General features: G+C 41.5%; 5 protein-coding genes across 9 annotated transcripts; 4 read left to right on the top strand and 1 right to left on the bottom strand.

The window, feature by feature from the left end:
• The first annotated feature begins 116 nt into the window (after positions 1-116).
• On the top strand, positions 117-6,104 carry LOC129589931 (mutS protein homolog 5-like). The gene is made up of 24 exons (XM_055484868.1): positions 117-579; positions 640-763; positions 959-1,039; positions 1,141-1,236; positions 1,321-1,445; positions 1,515-1,633; positions 1,686-1,721; positions 1,803-1,825; positions 1,888-1,993; positions 2,078-2,216; positions 2,367-2,429; positions 2,548-2,625; positions 2,716-2,772; positions 2,860-2,932; positions 2,997-3,106; positions 3,241-3,318; positions 3,409-3,496; positions 3,668-3,764; positions 3,980-4,075; positions 4,398-4,524; positions 4,734-4,883; positions 4,994-5,290; positions 5,351-5,565; positions 5,669-6,104. Exons 1-24 carry the CDS (start codon positions 394-396, stop codon positions 5,775-5,777), a joined length of 2,673 nt encoding a protein of 890 aa, XP_055340843.1. The 5' UTR covers positions 117-393; the 3' UTR covers positions 5,778-6,104.
• A 1,104-nt stretch (positions 6,105-7,208) lies between these two features.
• LOC129583015 (uncharacterized) lies at positions 7,209-9,750 on the top strand. The gene is made up of 7 exons (XM_055474692.1): positions 7,209-7,433; positions 7,575-7,668; positions 7,796-8,096; positions 8,522-8,582; positions 8,673-8,758; positions 8,826-8,999; positions 9,187-9,750. The coding sequence occupies exons 1-7, from the start codon at positions 7,418-7,420 to the stop codon at positions 9,520-9,522; spliced, it is 1,068 nt and encodes a 355-aa protein (XP_055330667.1). The 5' UTR covers positions 7,209-7,417; the 3' UTR covers positions 9,523-9,750.
• Positions 9,751-9,830: 80 nt separating this feature from the next.
• On the top strand, positions 9,831-10,972 carry LOC129583019 (harmonin-like). Its single transcript, XM_055474705.1, has one exon. The coding sequence runs from the start codon at positions 9,910-9,912 to the stop codon at positions 10,849-10,851; it is 942 nt and encodes a 313-aa protein (XP_055330680.1). The 5' UTR covers positions 9,831-9,909; the 3' UTR covers positions 10,852-10,972.
• On the bottom strand, positions 10,855-12,897 carry LOC129583024 (uncharacterized protein NKAPD1-like). Of its 2 annotated transcripts, none has more exons than XM_055474725.1 (3): positions 12,211-12,897; positions 11,700-11,816; positions 10,855-11,296 (listed from the first exon to the last, which is right to left on the bottom strand). In XM_055474725.1, the coding sequence occupies exons 1-3, from the start codon at positions 12,561-12,563 to the stop codon at positions 11,197-11,199; spliced, it is 570 nt and encodes a 189-aa protein (XP_055330700.1). In that variant the 5' UTR covers positions 12,564-12,897; the 3' UTR covers positions 10,855-11,196. The 2 variants fall into 2 exon arrangements, with proteins under 2 accessions (XP_055330700.1, XP_055330692.1); XM_055474717.1 differs by having other exon boundaries at positions 10,857-11,296; positions 11,700-11,837; positions 12,211-12,861.
• A 253-nt stretch (positions 12,898-13,150) lies between these two features.
• LOC129583000 (uncharacterized) lies at positions 13,151-20,007 on the top strand. 4 transcript variants are annotated; one of them, XM_055474656.1, is made up of 9 exons: positions 13,151-13,309; positions 15,800-15,975; positions 16,339-16,427; positions 16,637-16,867; positions 17,015-17,592; positions 17,665-17,813; positions 17,889-18,110; positions 18,171-18,283; positions 18,391-20,007. In XM_055474656.1, exons 2-9 carry the CDS (start codon positions 15,837-15,839, stop codon positions 19,711-19,713), a joined length of 2,844 nt encoding a protein of 947 aa, XP_055330631.1. In that variant the 5' UTR covers positions 13,151-13,309; positions 15,800-15,836; the 3' UTR covers positions 19,714-20,007. The 4 variants fall into 4 exon arrangements, with proteins under 4 accessions (XP_055330631.1, XP_055330646.1, XP_055330656.1 ...); XM_055474671.1 differs by lacking the exon at positions 13,151-13,309 and adding an exon at positions 13,334-13,473; XM_055474681.1 differs by lacking the exon at positions 13,151-13,309 and adding an exon at positions 13,340-13,477.
• The last annotated feature ends 2,484 nt before the right edge of the window (positions 20,008-22,491 follow it).

Consider the following 22,491-nt stretch of genomic DNA (forward strand, 5'->3'; position numbering starts at 1 on the left):
GATACGGCGGCTGCCAACTTGGCGCACCTGGTCTTGAAGCCTTGGTCGGTGTCTGCCGCTTTCGTAGCCGATGGTCAGAGCGCGCTGAGGCGTTGTATTGACGAAAATTTTGAAGAACTACGCCAGTCTTTTTGTCGTTATAAAATGACATGTTAACACTTATTGATTTGGTATTTGTTTCTTAAAAAGAAATAACAATGGAAATTCGCATCGTCCTTTATTACCAGTTACCCCGAAATTACTTTGGTTTTCGCTGTTTCAGCTGTCCAGCCTACCCTCGGTTTCAGTTTTCAAAAGAAAACGCAATATTTTGGTGTCGCTGAGCTTGGGTCACCTTTTGAAAGACCCTGATGCGTTTTGTTTGCGCTTTTCTTGTTTGTTTTTTGCTCAGACATGGCTAGCATCACTTCGAATAGTGCAACTTCCATATCTGTCCGATTCTCCTCTGATACAAATCGCCGAACATATTTCCCTGATGCAGAAAAAGCAGCCAGTGACTTCGCGCTACGAGCAGAGCGTGAATCTCTTCTTCCAGATGTTGGAGCGCCGCTCCTGCTCGACTCCGCAGATCAAACCGCAGTGAGTTGCCATCGTAAGCCAGTTTGAGCCTCTTGTCGCATTAGTTTTCTTTGTTTGCAGATTTATCTAGCGATAGTGTGGCATGCCGGGATTCTGGGTGCCGCGATGTACAATGCGGAAACGGCTACAATTGACCTTTTAATGGACGTTCACGACAGTCCACCGTTCGAAATCCTGCGTGCGCGTAAGAATTTGAACGGCGTGATATGTTAGACTAGATGACTGCATCGATATCTCTAGATCTCCTTTCTTCTTAATTTTAATTTTAGACCGTTCTCTTTGTGTTAACTACTCGGGTGATACTAATAAGTACATAGTCATGCAGATACAGCGCAACCCCAGCAACAATGATGCGGCTATTTTCCTAATTTGTTTTTAGTGATTGCCAACACCAAACCCGGTCACTTGATTTTTGGTCAGAATACGGAGCCCGACGTTAAGGAATATTTAATGCGAATCGGTAGGTTGTCGTTTACATACCAATTACGGTTTGTAACTATTAGCCGCTAAGCTAATGGTTACGTTGAATTCCTTCGACCATAATTGCCTGCATTCCAACAGGGCAAAACCAAGACGATGTTCCAACAGAAGACGAAGTTCTTGACTTAACGAAAGCCGATCCGCCACAGCTCAACATCTTACCAAATAAAGATTTCGGTAAAATAAAACTGCGAAACGCTCATCCTTTTTTGCTTGTGCCATTGAAAGATGTTAACCAAAATCGTTTTGTTTATTTTGCAGCACTGGGATTGTGCAAACAGCGAATCGATCGGATCCGCCTTCCTGCGATGCCTGCACATTTTGTAGAAGTCGAATCCATAAGGACCTATCTCGCAAGCTTGGTTGATTTCCGACGGATCGCAATGGTGTGTACTTTTGTAATTTTGAGTTTTTCTTGTCCCTAAATTTCTGTATTTAAGAATGGCACGTTGCAGGTGCGAGCTCTCGGTGGACTTTTGCACTATTTGGATAAACATCCTCCACAGACGTCGGCCACCGGCGAGAATAATCCTGCGGTCACGTTTCCCATCGTATCTCTGCGGATGTTCTCAATGCATGTTGCATATTACCGTGGAAATATCGCCTTTCTAATTACATTTTTTTAGGGAAGATTCGGTGTCGATAGACGAAAATTCGCAAAGGTTAGTCATTGCAATTATAAACAAGATAACAGATAACAGCAATGCAGGAATGAGCCCAAATAATAAACGACGCTTTTTCAGAGCTCTACGGATTTTCCATGCAGGTGAATTGTCTGTCGAACCTGCAAAATCAGGAGTTCTTTTAATTCAAGAAAATTTTGTGCAGATACGCATCCATCGGTTTTTCAAGCCGGCAAAGCAAAAAAGGAAGGCTTGAGTGTATTTGCGCTCTTCAACCGGTGTAAGAGCCCGACAGGAAGTAAATTGCTGAGGTCAGATGAAAATATACTTTTCCGATTGAGACATCGCACGCTTTTCCTTCTTCAAACGTACGCTTTTCTTCTTTGCGCTTTTAGATATTGGTTTAATCGTCCAACTCGAAATTTTGCTGTAATCCGCGAACGTCATCAAGGCATTCGGTTTTTTATGAGCGACAGCAATGCGGTTTTAAAAAAAGAATTTGAGAAGCTGCTAGGAAACATCAAAGATGTCGCGGTAAGCTGTAATGTGCAACGACAGGTCCTTTCGTAGACTTGTTTATTGAATTTTTGAAATAAATGACCGATTTTAGAGCAAACAAACAATGTTGCAGATTGTGTTGTAATATCAAATGCCAGAGCTATTTTGTTTTCATATATTCTGAAGCGCTCGCTGGGAAGAATGGCCAAAGGTGCATCGACATTGGCGGACTGGTCAGCCTTGCAAAAAGTAAGTCCCGCTTGTATATATATATGTATATTACATTTGATACCGGAAGGAAGATACTGGGCAGGTCATCTCATTTATTTTACTACCATTTGTGCAATAACTGCAGTTGTACATTTAGACAGCATCATGCGCTTTTGGCATTGCTCAACTTATCAGCGACGAAAGTATGCCGCAAGATATCGAAATTTTCGGCAAGGTACCTAATATTTTTTTCAAGTTTGACCGTGCGTCTAATGCATCTAGGTTTTAACAACTTTGTTTCGTATGCGTATTTTTGAAATTTTAGATTGTAGATAATTTTACCGGCGACTTGGCTAGAGTCGCTAAAATAATTGAAGAAGTGGTGAGTGAGTGGCATACATCATGAGCACTATTGGTCTGACAAGTGAGCATATCGTGCACGCTTTTGTTTTATTAACAATAAGTACAGATTGATTTCGAAGCTTCGGCTATGGAAGAACGGTTCGTGGTGAATCCCAACATTGCTCCAGAACTGGACGAATGTGCGTATACATACGCATGCATTATGCACTGCATTTTTATATTAACAGCTATTACGTTTTGCAGTAAAGCAAATGCTGCATAATCTAAATGAAACGCTGACATATATTGCTGCAGAAGAATTAGTGAAAATGACCGATGGCGCTCGTGAAATTCGAGTCACATATATTCCACATGTAAGGCCATGCAATACCGCACCATCTACTACAAATAATAATGGAGATATGGAGAATTAATTTATTACTAACTTACCGCGCTAAGTTTTGTGGTTAAAATTCTGTGGGTCAGTGTTCTATGTACTTTTTTGCAGTTAGGATATCTTACGGTCCTACAAGAGACCGAAGATCTTGCTCAAAGTAATTATGAGCTACCTGGATTGGATTTCGTGGTAATTATTACACCACTATCAAGCTAGGGTAGTATATCATAGACTATTGGTCCAAACAGGCATTGTTTCAGCTTGGTAACCATTTTGCAGTTCAAAGCGAAAAATGGATTGTTTTACAAATCGGACCGAATGCGACAACTGGACGAAGAGTACGGAGACATAGTGCCGAAAATTCACGGTAACGTATTGTATAAGCAAAATGTATACCCTACAGAATTTATCCTTAAAATTAAAGCAATTATTACGTATACGGTCTCTATAAGAGTGCAAATATATACTTTTTATAAGTTCATGATTCTGCTAGCGGTCCAGATTTGCGATTTTAATAAAATGTATTTAAATGTTATAGATTGCGAACAAATCATCATGATTCAGTTACAAGAAATTGTTCTCCGTTATTCTAAACTGTTCTTGGATGTAATGAAGCATACCGCTGAACTGGACTGGTACGTTCAAGAGCGTTAGCCAGCACTTTTGGGCACAAGTGCTAAAATGATTCTTGCAGTGACCTTTCTGGTAACGTAACTCTCGATGTCTCGTAACACATCTATAGTACACACGCTAGTATTCTTACCGTCTGTTTTCATTGTTTACTTTTTTTAAATTACAACTGCTTGGGGTACACAGAAGAAACTGCTCAGCGTTATTTATATCATTTCAGTGTAATTGCTATCGCTTCGGTTGGATCATCTCGTTCTCGTTCGTACTGCATTCCCGTTATGGGAGAAGATGTGGGAATGGAAATTATGAATGCTAGGTACATTACAACGTTGATAAGATATTAGTGTAGCTAAGGATTATAAAAGATTGTGATTATAGTTACTTGCTACAGTTAGTTACAGTATATAGTTATTTGATTATGGTTAGTACTAGTTAGTTACTGAACCTTGTGAATGCCGTCCGATACTGATAATATAATACAGCTAATTCAGAAATGATAAAACATGCAAGTATACGTTCGAGGGAATATATATACCTACTTGCACTTCAGCACTAACTGGCTCGTTTCCGCGTTTATTGTTTTATAATTAACCTGAGCTGTGCAATATCATCTTACGCTTTCCTCGGTATGTTTTCAGGCATCCTTTGCAAGAATTTTATGTTAATTCGTTCATCCCAAATCATATTCACGTCGAACCAAATAAAGGACGAATAACCATTGTCACAGGACCTAACATGAGTGGAAAGAGTGTTTACCTAAAGCAAGTACGGGACTGCATGCATGACCAATATATTTACATTTTGTCATTAAATATTACTCTAACGAGTAAGCTTTATCACGAAAACGATATGCAATATAGATACATATACCTGTTACCTACTTAGAATATCCACATCGTTACATACTGTAATAAATTAAATATACTAACAAAGCGCAAACTAATGTGAAGTTGCCTTCTGGTTCCAAAAATTAGATGGGGTTAATCGTGTTTTTGGCACACATTGGATGTCCAGTTCCAGCGGAGCGTGCAAGAATCGCATTCGTAGACAAAATTTTCACGCGTTTACTAACCGAAGAAACTGTTGCGCTGCGGCAGTCAGCCTTTCTGATTGACCTTACGCAGGTAAGCGGAGCCGCATGAGCACAGCGAGCAGCGGTATACATATTGCTTGCCGAGTCGGAAATCATGTGATGCTAGGTGTAGTGTTCGCGTTATCGCTTAATTTTTTTGAGGTGGCCTTTGCTGTAAATTATGCAACCCGTCGATCCTTGATTATTTTGGATGAGTTCGGAAAGGGCACGCGGGCCACTGATGGATTGGCCCTCGTTGCAGCTATTTTGAACCACTTTATTTCTGACACGCACCCACGCCAGGCAGAACCTTCGGACACTGCCCATGCAAAAAATGCATCCCTTCCGGCACGAAATAGTGAGACTTCTTCTCAAACAGCAACGCCGATCATCTTCCTTGCTACCCATTTCCATGCCTTGGACGAACTGGTACCACCTTCGGATATTGTTGTTTATAAAGTACGCAAATAAGTCGACATATTCTGTTAAAAATGTCTTTGACCACGAGCGGGTTTGCAGAAAATGCAGCATACGACCGCCGACGGTGGCCAGATGGTATTCTTATTTAAAGTGGATAACGGCAAATCTAGCGCAAGTCATGCAGTAGAAATCTCCAGATTGGCTGGATTCCCTCAGAAAATCGTAGACCGAATCCATGAAGTCGCAGAAAGCATCAAGTGTAACCGAGCGATCAAACCCGTTGTCAGTTTGCGAAAAACTGCGTTTTGCGAAAAGTCAGTTTTCAGTGCTATAAGAAATGTTTTCGTATGTGCGAGATACGACAGTATTCTGAGACGCAGAATAATGCGAACAAATTATGAGGGCCAAATTTTGCAGGGCGAACGCCATTATGATGAAACTCCTGCAGTTCGATCCAGTAGCGGAAGACGGAAGAGCATTTCTGGATAATATTAGTCAATTCGTTCGAAATTCCGATGAAGTGTAGGCTCCAACATTTTTGTTAGCCATTGTGCCCATTCAGATATCCTTGATCCGTGAAGAAGCTTTTTTATGTTGTACGAACAGACCTGTGTCAGTGTGCTAAAGTAGGTATTAATATGTAAACTACAATATCGGTATATATTCTAAATATGCGCATATTGCAGTATAATTAGAAATTAGTAGCATACAGAGCTCTGTACTTACTGCGGTAGATTTGTCTGCCATTCGTCATTTTTGTCGTTTTGCGTTATTCAACCTTACGCTGTTAAGACTATAGTTAAAAAAATATTTTTTCCTGTTAACTCTCAGTTCTGAGGTAATAAAGTACACAACTAAATATTAAAGATTCCCAAAGACAAATTCGAACAGCGAGACAAGTAAGTATGTGTAAAAATAACAAAACGCTTTAATCAATGCGAGACGAATACCAAAATTAATACCAATTGAAACCTTGCTTGTACTGCTGGACATCAAAGTATCATCGAACGGACAACGCTTCAGTCGTAGCACAGAAATTAAAGGCGATCATCACATAAACAAAACACAAAAGGCCATGGCTATACACGAAACAGATACCCATGGACTCAGTCTTTCTCCTATCCGTGCGCATTTCCAAAAAATGCTTAGTACCCTAAAAACCGTCAAGAAAAAGTAAGTATTAATCACAGCTATACGTAAAAGTTTTCATACATTCATTTTTTTCTCCAGTTACGCTTTTCTTGCAATAAAACATACCTAAGAGTTCATGCGAATTAACAAAGGTTCGGTGGCCAAAAGCGTAAGCTTACCCGGTTTTATATTTATCCATTACCCGAGGCGCCATTCCACGGAGATATGCACAGGTGCAGATTAAGAGCAAAACGACAGTCAGGAGACTTTGAAAATTAAAAAGCGCGGACTGAAAAATAAGAAATTAGGAATTAATGGACAATGGAACATGAAGTACACTGACTATCGTACAAATAAACTCCACAATGTCTACACTCTACATTATCAGATATTCCTAGTACCATGGCCAACGGGACAATGCAAAGCAAATAAGTGTAGTATCCTTTAAGGACCGTTCTTTTTACGAAGACTACTGCACTTCTAAAAAATGTGCATGTTAGGTTGTTAACTCACCATTTTAGCTCACAGGAAGGTTTCCACAACTGACCTGGGAGTCACCGTGTAGTCTATTCTAGTGTACCCTATACGAAACCAGATACTAGTAACAAGGATGAAATTATAAACTGAAACACAAACTGTAAACACGTAAAATAACAAGGAGATGTTCGTTTTCTGGAGCCGCAGACGTCGCAGAGTATACATACTGGCAGGCTGGCAGCATCGGTAAATCAACAACAATCAAGTTGGTCATGACGACGCCACCCGAAGGGAGACCAACGTAGTACTCCAACCGGAAGTTCACAAATCAAAAGATTCGAGGCCTGCTGTCACTAATTATTGTTTTAGTCGTAAGCTCGCCGCTCATGGAAGCTTTGAGAGATGCGTATTCTTTGAGCGTTCTTCGAAGTTTTGACGTAAATGTTTTATCGTCTCTCAGTTTTATTGGGATTTCTGGGTACCCATTTGACTTGCTTATGTTAATCTCCGGTTGTACCTTGCTTTTCGAGTCGTGTCAAATTTGACGAAACACCAAACATGCTGTCCGGAACAAGTAAGAAAGGAGTCTTTAATCATAATGGTACAAGAATTATTTAATTATTATTTAATTATTATTTCTATTAAGTATTAAGAATGCGTTTTTAATACAGCTGAGGCCATTATTTTCGGATTTAAACATCCTTCCACTTTGCAGATACCATTTGCATTTCGCAGCCATCGAACGACGTTTCCATCGTTCGCATAAGGAGCGGAACTGAGGATCGGAAAACTGAAGTGGATGCTAGTATGTGCGTCACGTAACTAAAACTTATGTTAAAATAAATGCTCAGCAGCGTTTTCCGCCTTTAATCGCAGCGGACTGCTGTAACCCATTTTTTCTTGAGAGCCACACATTTGGACAATTTGACTTTGCAGAGTGCGATCAACGACGCGACTGCGGCGGCCGAAACGAGAGCGAAGAGGAAAGCGATGGCTTCGTGGAAAATTACAACTGCATTTTGGATTCGTCTCGGGTGGTTCATCCAAGTCCACGAGATCTGGAGAGGTGAAGTTAAATTCGACACATCCTAATCCAAATTCTCACACTCGAAGAAAAGATCGTCAGAAGACTCAGGCAAAATCAGAGCGTTTCAGGAAAAGCCTGCGAACTATTCGAGGAATTCCTTTTAATTACTATTACACACTGAACGGACTCTTCAGCCGACTTTGTTTGCAGGTGCAGTGCAATATCAGATTTTTTTTGAATTTGTGTAAGTTTTTGTTATCGTACACGCTACCCAGGTCGTTAACGTAGTAGAATGTCAGTTGTACAGTCACTTGTACTGTATGTTACGCACATTTTTAACTGTTAGCAGTTTACTGCTCTTCAGTAAGTATACAGTATGTTATCTGTTTGGTCTCTTATTTATTTATACTTCGTACGAGTATCTTGATTTTTGTTATTACTGTATTATAGAGATATTACTTGTTACTGTTGTGTTAAAACATGCTAAGAGTTAGGTATATCGTTTTCCCTATCATTTAAATACCGAGTTCGACTATTTCTCGGTTTTAAAATTACTTTTTTTTTAAATGGAATCATGTTACATCCAATATATTCTGTTACAGTTGTATGTTGTTTAAGGAATTATTGCTTTGCAGAGGTTTCGTCCATACAGTGATTTCCATATGCGGTCATTGATCCTTCAGGACAATGGCAACGGTATGCTGTCATAATTTCGTATTTGCAAAACTACTTATTTACGAAAGCTGCGGCATCAACGTTGCTTGAACGAAAGTGACATTGTTTTAGTTTTGCCAACATCGGTCACCGCGTTGTCCACCGTCCTTGCAGACTTTGGATATGGCCAGAAGGATTTCCTAGTTGCCGCTAAAGCTGTATGGTTATTTCCTGTTGTCCAGCTGTGTTATAATCCTAGAAACTTACGTGTTATACTGACTACAGGTGATCGATGGAGATAATATTACGGTCGAGGCGACAAAAATTCAGGAAGACCGTGTTGATTTGACCAAAGTCCAGCCCGGACAGGGGATTGTTATGATGGAATATTTGGCATGTACCAATCGAATAGCCCATGTTTTCAGTAAAGGACACTTTTCATTGGAGCAGTACAAAAAGGTGAATACCAGGCAACGCGCAGGTTTGGTGATGCATAAATTTGGAAGTCTTTTTCGTCAAATTGTTTTTACACTTCGTTGATATTTGTACATACATGTAGTTCTGTATCAGTTTTACCTTTGAACGGTACCATTTGCGTTCTCGCTGCAGGAACTTTACATAGAGAAGTAGCGGTTTGCTTCTTTAGGCTGTGGCGGCATGTCTGGTGATGTGCGAAAACAGCGCACTTGCTGCAATGACTGCATTACGGCGGAAGTATGACAACTCGCTGGATGAAAAGCGTGAAATTAATCTTACAACTGTGCCGGTAAAAACGACCGCGCTTCTTACTGATACGCAGAAATCGGACATGAAGGCATCCTTCGGACAGATGTTGGCCGGGGTCAGCAGCACTGGGTCCACTGCCAGAACGGCTGCCGGAAACACTGTTCTGCCGACGCCTCCTAACCAAAATGCAGTGCCTGCTCAGCCCAGTGGAAAGAAGTTAACACTTGCTGAACTAGCTAAACGTAAAAAACAGTGAATGAGGATTTGAGCGCGACGCGTGTTTTGTTTGGTGAAAAGCTTTGATGCTCTGTTGTTGGATTTTGATTATCGTCGCTGATGCAGCGATCTACAATGTTTAAAAGCGCTCTGTTCAGTCAGTCTCCTGTACGCAAGTACAGCAATTGGCATCCAAGAAAATAAGGATTATTAAAAGCACGCTGGAGCCTACAAGCCTGACCGGCATTTTGCTCTGCAGCGCGGTTTGTTTGCATTTTGAATCTAGCGCGATGAGTAGACTGTGGAAGCAGGATTATAAATGCCTGTGCCCAGTAATGGAACACAGTAGACAGTGAAGTGATTTTATTAATATCACGTATGATACGAGATATTAATAAATCTGTTATTGTCCCTGGTTTATGAAAAAATGGAAAAGACTCTGCCCATCGATTCCAGTCTGCCAAATACTAACACGGATTACGATATCGAATTCGATTTAGCCGTGTACAAACTCTACCCGCAACTGTCCACGCGTACCTACCTTCGGAAGGTCATACGACAGTATTCAATCGGGTTTATTACAGCCGCAATGTTTGCTCGACGGCTGACCGAACTAGTTACAGACCCGTTTCATCTGGAGTTGTTTGATGTCTGCCGAAAATTAGTTCGGATTGCGGATCAGATTGAGTTCAGTCAAACGCTGCCAATGTACGATTTGGATCGTGTATTAAGGCGAATAGTGAACCGAAAAACGCTGAACGACGAATTCGGCTTTCGAGTATGTGGCGGCAGAGATCAAAACTGTCCCTTAGTGATATCTAACGTTGACCGGAAGTCCAGAGCTTGGCGTGCAGGAGTGCGCCCCGGAATGCAGATCTGTCGCGTCAACGGAATGCGCGTCAACAAAGCGACACACCGAATTTTCGTCGATTACGTAAAAATATCACTACAGTTAGATTTGGAAATGAAAATGGTCGGCATGATTCCAAAGCAAACTAAATCCAGACGGAAAAGATGGGAATTTCCGGTGTGGGGTGAAATGATCGATAACAAACTTCCCATCGCCATGGGACGATCAGTTGTATCGTTCGTGGTGTGGTCGAACGCATACTGCGCCAAAGAGCTCCGCATCTTGATTCCGGACACCGGCGATGCTACACTGGGACTGCATGTCCGCCAGAGCGAAGCCGGCTTGCAGGTTTTGGCAGTCCAGGAGAATTCCACAGCTTGGCATGCCAAAATTCGCACTGGAGATGTGATCGTGGAATCAAATGGCAAACGACTAGAACAACGTGATCTCGAAGAATCCCTTGCATTTCTCAACTGTGAAGGATCGTTTTTAATGAAAATTATGCGGGAGTTTTATTAGGGGTGCGTTTCTTCAAATAAGGCTTCACTGAAAGTTCAGATTATTAACTTCTGCTGATTTTATGTGCTCGTATAATCGATCAGTTTACAAAATTAATGAAATCACATTTCAAGATCCAATGCCGTGCGTAAAACGTGAGATTCATCTCAGAAATTACAACGTACCCCACATTCTGTACAATTACATAAAATTCTGGAAACACTTGCAGCAAATAACATTAATGCTGAGAAGTAACAAAAAAAAGAATACCCATAAAAAGCCTGCTGCATTATGATGCCATTATCACATTAGTATCACAGCGAAGTTCAACCTCCTTTAACTCCTTTTATGTATTTTAAGGCTGGTTCAACCTTCTTCCTTTTTTGATTTCTTTCTCTTTTTACTTTTCTTGCTTCGCTTTTGGGATTTTCGGTCACGGGAAGTCTCGCCTGCAGAGCGATGGCGCCTGCAAAAAATGTAACAAAAAATTTCGCACTGGGTATTAGCAAACTTCTTACACTTTGCCACTTCTTTCCCTTGATGTAACATCATATACAAGTTATTCCAGTTTATGCTTCCACACTGTTATTCTTTTTTTGCCTGCTGCCTGCGACTTTCCTCATTAATCGCATTAATTTTCTTTATGGTACAGCAGAAATTAACAACTGTTAACGTTAGAATTCATTAATAACGAATTCTGAACGTTAACAGTTTTCAATTTTATGGTCATGACTCATGAGCCGGCTGAGCACAATACTGTACACTGAATACAGTACTAGCATGGCAATCATCTGCGGTCACTTTTACTTTGGGTAAGTAATTCTAATGCAAGTACGGAGTACCGTACTGATACGAACATCAGTCTTTACTTTTTTGTCTTTCGGTGAGAACCATCCCTCGGATCTTCATGTAAACGATGCTTATGCGATGCCACAGAAACAGAGAGGCGACTGCCCTGCGGCTCCAGTTCTTCCGGATACAACTGCCTGAAACCATCGTGGTGCCATCTGAAATTCCAACCGTATATGTTCTTGTAGCTGAAGTTGCTGAACTCACCAACAGGTTTTAAATCCAACACATGCTAAATCCCACTAAATCATTGGAACTTGTAACATGTTACTAAAACTTACTATAAAATGCATCAATGTAGGATTCGTATCAAACTATCAGTTACTATCTGTATTACCATGTAATTAAAGCGTTCTGATGATGATTTAATGTTTTTGTGTTTCATCACGTATGCGAACTTTGACGACTGCAAAATATCGCTACGAACAGTATGTCAAATGAACCTTCTACTATAAAAAGAATAGATACAACAAAAAGTAATAAAGATACATTAAAATATAAGTCACTCTAGCTGACAATGAGTAAACTTACTTTTCTGGATCAGCCTCTTTGCATTCAGCAAGTTTACGCAACCAAAACCTGTCATCGCTTTGAGGACGAAGAACTTCGTCTAAAGATGAAGAGGCGAAATTCGAGTTACTGGAATCTGGAAGCCTCTTTTTTCTCACAAGGATCTGTTCATGGATACTTTTTGGTTTGTCGTTTCTGGATTTGGAATGTTGAATCGAAGGATGAGAAGGCGGAGAGCGCTCCGAACAGCGGTCCGACAGATGTTCGCTGGTGGTTTGTTGCTGCCACATTTGTTGCTCTTCGTTCGACTTATTGAATGCGTCAGCATTCAAAATACTGTTTCGCAGCAAAAGCTTTCCACTGGGGTGCAACATCTTTCGTTCAGGATTTCCGTTTCCTCGACAATCCGCGTTTTCGCGAAGCACACGGTACACCGTTTTCTAATATTTACACGAAGATTTCGTATTTATTCGTTCATTGCATGCAAGTTACAACACTTGTAACAGAACTAAGGCAAAAACTGTAAGACGGGCAACTCAAAAATTCAAAATTTGTCAGATCTTTTGACTTTTGACTTTGAGTTTTCAACTTCTCGCTTTACTTTTCGTTTACAGTAGAAACTAGAAAGTAAACAGGCAAAGTAAAATTATTATACAACTCACAACTGAAAAGAGCACAGCGCTAACGGAACTGCCGCCTCTCGCAGTTCACACGAGGTCTACAGCGGCCATAAGTACGTACGTACGTGAGTGGAGCCACCGAACACGACCAAGTTGACCGTCCATTACTTACGGAATTCGTCGGTAGGTCAAATGACGTCACCAATGCATTATAGGCCGGACTGCACAAAACTGGCCAATACCATAGCACAACAATTCAAGCTCCGCCTTCTTATTTCTGCCGTACTTTGATCTGAAGCAGTGAGCACGCTGCAGCATAGTTCGCAAGTTGGATGCTCAGCCAAATCAGTCTTGTTGCAATAAGCGAAAAAATTTTCCGTTGCATGAACATTGGACTGAATATCATGTGAGGATAAACTGTAGTACTCGAAAAACATTGCTGAACAAAATTAATGGTGACCTTTGGGTGTTGTTCCTGTGTTAACTCATCTTGAAAAAAGGTAATCTACCATGTTGTACGTAAAGACCTAAGCTGGCCAAAACGCACACGAATTAATGCGGTGAGAGCCTCTGCGACAATGAATCGTGAATTTACGCCATGCAGCAGCAAAATGTACACCTAAGGGTTGTTAATGCTCTTTAAAAGCATCCAGATTCCAATAGCGTAAGTAAGTGTTGTAGGGTGTTAAAAATTTTATACCGGTTAATGTTTATTTCACGGACGAGGAGACTAATTACGGATTTTGGGAGAGGAGTGTGGGCGCATCTTTTCATAATCCATCTCATCGGGTACCGCGACGCCATATTGAATTTTCAGTGCTTTGCAGCAGCGATCGCGTAGCTGAGCACACCGCCCTTTCCACTTAAGTTCCGTTTCAAAGCAAATACCGACTGGATATTGATCGACGTGCTTAAATAGGCCACGACAGAGCGAGCCGATTGACTTGTCAGACTGCTTGCTCTTGCGTAGGCGAAAAATCGCAATACAGCGCTTTAAGGCAGGAAATTTTAAAGGGTAGGACAAAATAATGTAATATTAGTAAGCGATATATCGGTTAAATTCCAAATAAATGTTCAGTAGTGAACATCGAGCACTCAGCACTGGGAAAATAGTACACTTTTTATTGCTGTTTTCCGTAAATACTAAAATTTTTATTTTAATGCACCGCATGAGTCGTCATGTGCGATTTAGTAAAATTAATAGTTTGTACTACTATTGTTGCGTTGATATTATAACCATCCTATCTTCAACGTACGCTGTACTTACTTTGAATTTTAGAAGAAAAATTCCAGTTAATTCACTGCAGTAGCCCAGTTTACGGAGATTTTGTTATATAACAATATTAAATTATGGTATTCCGATATTTTATACGGTAATACAGTACCTTTGGGTGTTCAATTATAAATTGGGTATTAGTATAATTTATTGTTTCAGCATATTCGATTCGGCTAAAAGTTTCAGCGAAATTGACTCATCTGTAATCCGAATCAGGATCCTTGTGTCATTATAATTAATCAGGGTGTTAACTTACAGTCGATTAATTTAAAATGTACAGTAATAATACTATATTTTGAAAGTATACAGTACATGCAGTTGACAAGCGATGTGCTTATAGTATTGGCAATTGTTTTCGGATTTCTCGTTCATAAAGCATTTTATCGAACGGTCGGGAATTTGATTGCGTTCGTTTTTAGCTCAACTTCCGGTACTGTCTTGAATTTCGTTGAAACAGTGGGATATTAATTAGGCTGGCATAGCGTACTGGCGTAATCGTCTAATCGATAACAAGCCATTCATGACTACTTATAACTTTAGCTCTATTATGCTGTAGAAAGTACAGTACATGCCTAATAAGTGTTTGAAATTCTGTGCGGGTAGTTACATCGAGTTGAAACACCAAAAAATCTTGTCCGGGTTTTGTTAGAAAAAAATCAGATGCAGTATTTGTGAATTTTCTTAGTACATAGTACTGTACTACGCGATCGCCCTGCTTGCCTAATATTTTTAGTGTCTGCAGCCTGCAGGTATTTTATGTAAAAATTATGATAATGGCGTAATCCTAGTTTAATGGTAATGAAATGTAATTGTAGGTAGAATATTATTACTGACGTTAAAATTATTGGGAACATCTTGCGCTGCGGTATTGTTAGAAAACCACCCGGCGCTTCACGAGATTGGTGACCTTGAGACGCCCGTAGGCCATCGGCAAATTCGGCATTGAACAATGTAGCAGTGAAACCGACTGACTGATAACCACGAACGATATAATATTGAGAATGATAGCATCATGAAATTTCGTAATCCGTCTTAAATATAAATACTTGTTGGGGTAGGAAGGACGGCATTGTCATTAATCGATCTTTTTCGAGAAATTCCGAATATTTACAGTGCTTCGAAGTAGTTTTTTATGTCCTTGAATCTTGATTAACTGTAGTAAAGTAAACGGTATCGCGTCAAAGGCGAAACTGGACTTGGGAATGCTCTTTTGGAAGAACAACATGAGAAATCCCTCTAAAATGAATTATCCGTTTTACAAAGTATGAAGTTGAATGATCTGACTCATCTGAGATAAGCGTCGATAAGGCGTTAAAAATAATTAAGCTAAAGATTGAAATCGAAAACTATTGTTATGCCAATATTTTAAAACCAATATTTTATTTCATTAAATAATAAATGACATTGTAATGATACAGTTTTGTCGAGAATTCTGGCAACATCCGGATTAACCTTATTGTGGAAGCTGGTGTTGCAGTTTTGCACTAGTGTAAAACTCTTAATCGTAAGACTGCTTCTTCCGGGTACGGTCACTACGGTGCTATATTTTCTCCATTGATGATGAATATTTGGAAACTACATAGCTTCGAGCCTCGAAGTGGCAGTCACACACTCTTTGTCATTTTAAACTTTCACAGTAGATTTATGCGAGAGAAAATCTGATTTTTTTGAATGGAATGAAGGCTGCTTTTGATTGACTAATCCAATTTTGCAGTTTTGTATGCGGAGCCATTTAAACGTCCTGTGAAAACATGGAAAGTGCAGACACAGGAGAGGACAAAATTGACCTGGAAGAAGGTGAACTTGAAGACGAGTCTGGAGATGAAACCGGTGGTCAAAAAGAGCAGATAAAAAAGGATGAGAATCGAAAAGCCGTGAAAAGTTCAACAGGTTCGTCCTCGTGGCTGTTACTAGTAATCAGCGCACGCTTCCCTCATTAGCCTCAATACGATGAAGAACTAGAGATCGCAGAATCACTTTGACGCGTACGAGTTATGTGAAGAAAGCTGGTTTAAATTGACAGATTTGCTCGTTTATACACCAGAGTAGCAGTTTTTTTTCACCCACCTCTGAGACTACGATGTCTGCATTTACTGTATTTACAATAGTGACCTATATGACAGTTGCCAGTACTACCTTCTGGTGATATAGTTTGAAATTTGAAAATGTCCACGATGCGTGAAACACGTGTTTTACAAGTATTAAGTAAAATACTAACAACTCCAAGTAAAGATTAACATATCCACAAAACAGGTGGTGGCCGTGGCGGAAAATCGAAAGAGGCAAGCCGAAAGCATAAAAATGATTCTTCGGATGCGAGAAAACCCGACGGCGGATCCAAGGTGAAAATCATTTCCGTGTGATTTTGGTTAACGGCAGTTCATGTTCCCATTAAACGAGTAGGTTTTACAGACAGACCATAGCGGAAATTGCGATTCTTTATTAGTACAGTAATTTTTGGCGTCGGGAATTTTTTGTGCTGGATTTCATAGGCGTAGCAATTGCTCTGCCATTTAATACTGGATAATCGCAATGTGATTGGCTTGTGTAGAGTGGTAAACGCGGTGAGTCCAAGAAACCACCAACGCGATCGCGAGAATTTTCCAAGGAAAAAGATTCCGATAAACGAAACGACGCGAAAGTGAAACGGAAAAGCAAAGAGAATCCCTCATTCGAGGATGAACTGAACGAATACAAGCAGCTGAATTCCCATCGTGGCCGGCGCCACAGTCACAGTGGGGATTCCGATTCCGGTCACGGTGACTCCGGTGGCCACTCCCCGGTATGTCTGTGTTATTTAACAGAACCGTTTGCTCTGTAACTGTCAAATTAATAGAGTTTTGTTTTGACTCGATGCTGGTTGCTCTTAATTGTGGCAGAGTCGTCTGAATGATGCGTTTCCCCGGTTTTTGCAATTTTTATTCTATAGGACGCGCGGCGTCATCGCGGATCTCGTGACCCTCGTCCAAATGCACCTAGCTCCTCTTCTTCGCGTCCTCCTTTTAAACGGCGCAAAGAAGAATTTCGACCGCCCAAAGAGAAGAAAATTCCTTGCAAATTCTTCGTCGAGGGCCGGTGCAAATATGGCGATCAGTGTCCGTTTAGTCATAACATTCCGCAGACAAAAAAGCTGGAAGCCTGTAAATTCTACATGGGTGGTTACTGCCAGAAGGGCGTCAACTGTGTCTACATGCACAGTGAATTCCCGTGTAAATTCTTTCACACGGGTCAGCGGTGCTATTCCGGGGATGCGTGCAAGTTCTCGCATGATACGCTGTCGACGGAGCAGAAAACGGCCCTCGACAGACTGCTGGAAAAAGAGAACAGGGATTCTTATTCACGAGGGCACCGAAATGACGCCTTGAAAGAAGGTCCGGAAGGTCACCACCACGTGACTGATAGCCCGGCGAAACTGGCCAATTCATTCCTTGAAAACTTGTCGCGCGATCTCCTTGGACCCAGTGCTGAGAACGAGAGTCCTAACTGGAACAACAACACCCGGCGCCGGTAAAATCAGTGTGTCGAATACTATCGCATAAGACGGTTATTAAACTGCGATCATTTTTATTTAATTTTTAGTCCGGAATTTTTTCGTGAAACATTGTATGGGGAAGACCGCAACCGGTACCCGGAAGAGCGGCAGTACGGCGAAGAAGTTGAAAATAAGCCAGAAACGTCGTCAGCCCGACTGGAGAATGGGGAAAACGAACTTGAAGGCTTTGGTCAAGGTATGTGATTATCTGATTTTAAACTTCTCATACTATGCACCCTTCGTTGGAGACACAGATTAATTTTTTGTGCAGGAGAATCTCCGCATGAAGGCAGCTCTCACCAACACGGTACTGCGGATGCGAGCAAATCGCTGCCGAAGCGTCAACGTGAATTATTCCTGCGACTGCAGCAGCGTGCTCAGCATGGGGTTGCACGACAGGTGTCGGAAGCAGAAGGAAGCTACGATGCCGGTACCGGTGGCAACCAGGAGGATGAGATGTTTGAGCCAAAAGGCGAGGGTCAACATGAAGAAAGTTAGTGTTTTTGCATTTTTTTTCAAGAGATTGTTTTCGTTTACGATAATTTGCTCACAGATTTTCCAAAGCCGGAATCTTCCGTGGTGAAAACACACTGGAATGAGAGCGATGATGAGGACGAAGGGAACGATCAGGTTCTCGCAAATTCTCTGAAACGTCTTCAGGAAGCGGTACGATTCCATTTGCGTAATCTTCTTTTGCCTTTGTGAATTGATCGTTTTTGGGGTTTTTCGTTTACTTGCACCGTCTTGAGGTATATTTTTGAATATTGTTGCAGCCAAAAGAATCGCGCTGGAGTCGCCCGCTTTCCAGCCATCCACCAGCTCGTGCACCTTTTCCCGCTCAAAACTATCCGCGTAGCCAACCAGAGCAGTTTCCGCCAGCCAACGCTCCATACGGTCAACCTGCACATGCTCCGTTCTATCCACCTGTTGACCCGCCGGTGAATCACGAGCGACCGGCGCCGTTTGACGGCCGCGAAGAGTTCACGAACCGTGGCAAAACTCTGTTACCCTTGCCTCCTCCCGCACGAGAACCGCTGCTGATGCCACCGGCACCCGTGGAGGTGTATCCGCCGTACTCGCAAACTGCCCTCCAAGGGGGTCTGCTGGCGCCGCCCACTGGGCAGTACAACGAGTACGAAGATCCCAACTGGAACTATGCACAGCCCTCTCCTGTTGATCCGCGTTTGAAATCCCCTCCACATCCTCATACGCCGGTGCCGGTGGTGCAGGCAAATTCCTACCCACCGACACCGCTGCAGCCCGGCTACGGGCGCCCTCCGGCGGTGTACAATCCTCCTGCACCGTCGACGGCACCTCCTTATACAGTTCCTTCGTATTCGTACCCTGCACCGACTCCTGGCACTACTCACGACACCGCCTATCCGGGCGGTTATCCTGGCCAGATGCCTGTGCATTCTCAGTATGTTCCTCCTTATGGTTCGGCCGTGCCGTCGGTTCCTTCCACTGGGCTTTTGCCCGGTATGGCTACAACGGGAGATCCTCGTTTACAGCGCAGCACCGCTTCGGAGATTGCTTCCCCACCACAGGACATGCACGTCCCGTCCGCTTTGGGGTCTGTTCTAAATACGCCGGCCATCGAAGCCGTTATCCAAAAACTGCTGGCTGAGAAAGAATTAGGGAAAAAGACGGAAAAGGAAGCAGTTCCCGTGGTACCGGAGCTGGAAGGGTCACTGGCCAAAAACACCGATCCGCCCTTGTACCGGTTGGAGCCTATCGAAACCTGTAAGCCCAACATGAAGGAAGTGTATTTCCGGGTGAGCGCCTACCGGTCTACCGACGAGCTGAATCGCGATCCGCGACTGTCTAAGATCATTCCGGTCCTGACTTCGGATGAGATGGATCGCAGTAAAACTGTTGCCGCTCCTGCTCCCAGTGTAGTGTCCCCGGCTGAACCGCAGGAACAGGAAGACTCCACTAAAGCCTCTCTGGAGTTTGATGCTTTTACGGCATTACTGCAGCAGGCGTTAGGAAACAGTAAGAAGCGCAATCCGGATGATGTGGATAAGGAGCTAAGTCCGAACAGTAAGAAAAATCGCCGTGTAGCTGCCAGTGCTCCGATGGATACGTATTCGTAGAAGCCAAGGTACAGCTAACTGGGAATGGGTTTCGTCTGTGATGGTTACCGAATTAATTAATCGTGGGACTGGCTTTGGAAATGTCCAGTTGATCTTTAGTCGTGGAAAGTTACGTATTTAATAATTGGTGTTTATTTGTCATGTAGTAACGCCTTTTGTTGACTGACTTCTATTTTGTTGTTTGTTTTCTATGTTATTTTGTAATGTAGCGTAAAAGTCATCGAAGGCTAGTGGAATCGGCTTTTATTATTACGAAGTGTTTGATTTTAGTTAACAATAAAAACGAATATACCGAAACTACGAATACACATCCATATCCGCTCACTGTCGTGGAAACTTTCAATATTCCTTTTCGTCACAAACTATTTGCTTCCTTACGAAAAACATAGTGCAAGAATATTAGCTGAACTGTCTGTAGAACAGGTCTGGAATTTACTGAAGTTCGCGGAACAATTATCTGCAGCAAAAACGCAGTCCATTTTATTTAGAAAACAGGGATCGTTGATGAATAAGGATTACACTTCGATTATCACAGCAAATAAAAAAATATACTGTCATAGCGGCACGAACAAATGAAAAATTTAGCCCGCGGTAGCGAAAGGTACTTTTCCTGATTTTTAAGAAGCGAAATTATTGTACGAATAGGATATGGTGAGTAGTTCCATAACATCGAAAAGAATTCGAACTGAACTGCATCGATTATTAATTAGTGACGTACTGGAATCCATCAGCGGAGAAGTATAGTAACACAGTGACCCGATTATCTAAATAGAACGACCACAAGAGTCGCTATGGCCCACAAGGCCGGCGAAGAAGCCGTTATCCCAGATTTGTTGCACAAGTCTCCCGAACAATAGCAGACATATATCTTTTTCGGTGGAAATCCGGGTAATGCTGTAGTTGCCGCAGCACAGCGCGGAACAAGATCGCTGGGCGGGCTGGACATACACGCGCGCTCAGTTGCCGGAAAAACTACATATGCAGTAACAAAATGAGTACGTATACGAGAACGATGCACAAATGTGTAAACTTGTTACACATACTTGAAATTAAGTACAAAAAATTATTTTATCATGAGCGTCAAAGACTCAAAAACTCAAACGTTAACATTCTCACGTTCTGTGTCGGAATCCAGAGTTTTCATGCACCATCCAGTGAAGCAAGGCTCCACATTATTAATTTTCCCCGCTTCCGTGTCGTACGGATCCTTACAATCGCCTTGGTCTCCACGTGATTTACAAACGTAACAGTGTTTGGTAACGGCCACTGAAATTTACAAGAAAATTAATTAATATGAAAATAAATTAAGCTTCCGCCAAAGGTTTGCTAATTTTCTTCAGAAATGTTTAAAGAGATTTGCCGATATATACGTAGTTTCAACTTTCAACTAGACTTTTAACGAAGAAACTTTGCGTTAAAGATTTTCTTCCAACTTCGGTAAAAATGCATACCAACGCCGATGTACTGCCCTAGTTAATGAACAAGCAGTTTTCCGGTGACAGCTAGGACAGTCATGATTCGTCATTTTTCTAAACAACGCAGTCATGTGCCCCTTAGTCTTACCTTAAAAAAGTATAATATGTACTGTACTGTCAGAATTTTATGTATTCTGGATATTAAATTATTAAGAATAAGGTACTGCCGACAAAACAAAGTACGTTCGGTTTGCCGCTGTTAGCTTATTACAGTAAAAACTATACTATGCTAAATGATATTCTGAAATCTAATAAAATTCATCTGTGAGTAGGTCTTATTTGTAGACTTAAGGTCAAAAGGCGGATATTAGCAGAACTTTAATTACTCAATTTTGAATTATCGAAACAGATTTCGTTGTTTCTGAGTTGAAGGCTGAAAACTGCGGAATCAGCGAAGATATACCACTCTAGTCATATTTCTTACCTGTTGATGAAAATACTGCAAACAAAGAGATCAAAGTGTAAAACATTATCACAATCATTGCAGCAGTTTTTGTGCAGATAACAATCTCCAGGAGGCGTTGTCACACAACTGCTTATACATGCATATAGTAATCACCAGCTCCGAATGAAAGATTCTGTGCAAAATGCATCTTTACGGTGCAAATAATTTAATCACCTCATGTCTACATGTAAACTTTAAGGTAAAAATCGAAGAACGGGGAAAAGAATTTACATCACTTCATCAAATTTCGATGTTGATACTTTTCCTGTAGCACAAAGTTGTTGTTAGTTATAGATGATACTGCACCCGGACAAGGGCACCACTGCATAACATGGTGACTATAGTTAGAGCATCAATTGTTCTGAAGTGCAAACGTTCAATATTAATCACAGTCAGAACAACATGGGCGCCAAAGTAGGTTAGGTGGTTTTGTTTAGCGTTCCGAATTTGTAGGTAGATTCTTACATGAAGTACGTGTGTACTACGTAGGTATCTATGCAAGGTACTTGTTTTAACATGCTCCACTGCCGTACATAGCTAGAAAAAAGACGATGGTGAACTACCGGCAGCGCGAACAACAATTGCCGCAAAATGAGCAAATGACTCATAGACATAATCATTAAAAATATGTCTCGTTTGTGACAAACCTATACGGGAACACAGCGCAGAATGCAGACATACCAATAATTCCCTGACGATTACGAAGGTACCGACAGCAGATGACAAGCTCTTACATAATAAATAATAACAACAAAGAATCAAACGATACCAGTTCGGACGACTACTACTCCCAGCGACTGCCAGGGTAAAAATTAACAATAAGTAACATTATTTACTATGCGGTGCGCGCTACCTAAG

This window comes from Paramacrobiotus metropolitanus, unplaced genomic scaffold, assembly GCF_019649055.1.
Source record: "Paramacrobiotus metropolitanus isolate TYO unplaced genomic scaffold, Prichtersi_v1.0 Parri_scaffold0000002, whole genome shotgun sequence".
Taxonomy (NCBI): Eukaryota; Metazoa; Tardigrada; class Eutardigrada; order Parachela; family Macrobiotidae; genus Paramacrobiotus; species Paramacrobiotus metropolitanus.

Bases quoted from the DNA above. Each gene is read 5' to 3' on its own strand.
- LOC129589931 (XM_055484868.1), top strand. From the start codon at position 394: ATGGCTAGCATCACTTCGAATAGTGCAACTTCCATATCTGTCCGATTC. The intron at 1,722-1,802 runs GTTAGTCATTGC...ACGCTTTTTCAG, and splicing joins ATAGACGAAAATTCGCAAAG to AGCTCTACGGATTTTCCATG. The intron at 1,826-1,887 runs GTGAATTGTCTG...AATTTTGTGCAG, and splicing joins TCTACGGATTTTCCATGCAG to ATACGCATCCATCGGTTTTT.
- LOC129583015 (XM_055474692.1), top strand. The intron at 8,759-8,825 runs GTATGGTTATTT...TACTGACTACAG, and splicing joins TCCTAGTTGCCGCTAAAGCT to GTGATCGATGGAGATAATAT. The intron at 9,000-9,186 runs GTGAATACCAGG...TTGCTTCTTTAG, and splicing joins CATTGGAGCAGTACAAAAAG to GCTGTGGCGGCATGTCTGGT.
- LOC129583019 (XM_055474705.1), top strand. From the start codon at position 9,910: ATGGAAAAGACTCTGCCCATCGATTCCAGTCTGCCAAATACTAACACG.
- LOC129583024 (XM_055474717.1), bottom strand. From the start codon at position 12,563: ATGTTGCACCCCAGTGGAAAGCTTTTGCTGCGAAACAGTATTTTGAAT. The intron at 11,838-12,210 runs GTAAGTTTACTC...TTGGAATTTCAG, and splicing joins AAAGAGGCTGATCCAGAAAA to ATGGCACCACGATGGTTTCA. The intron at 11,297-11,699 runs GTAAAGACTGAT...CATTTTTTGCAG, and splicing joins TCTCACCGAAAGACAAAAAA to GCGCCATCGCTCTGCAGGCG.
- LOC129583000 (XM_055474656.1), top strand. From the start codon at position 15,837: ATGGAAAGTGCAGACACAGGAGAGGACAAAATTGACCTGGAAGAAGGT. The intron at 16,868-17,014 runs GTATGTCTGTGT...TTTATTCTATAG, and splicing joins ACTCCGGTGGCCACTCCCCG to GACGCGCGGCGTCATCGCGG. The intron at 17,814-17,888 runs GTATGTGATTAT...TTTTTTGTGCAG, and splicing joins ACTTGAAGGCTTTGGTCAAG to GAGAATCTCCGCATGAAGGC.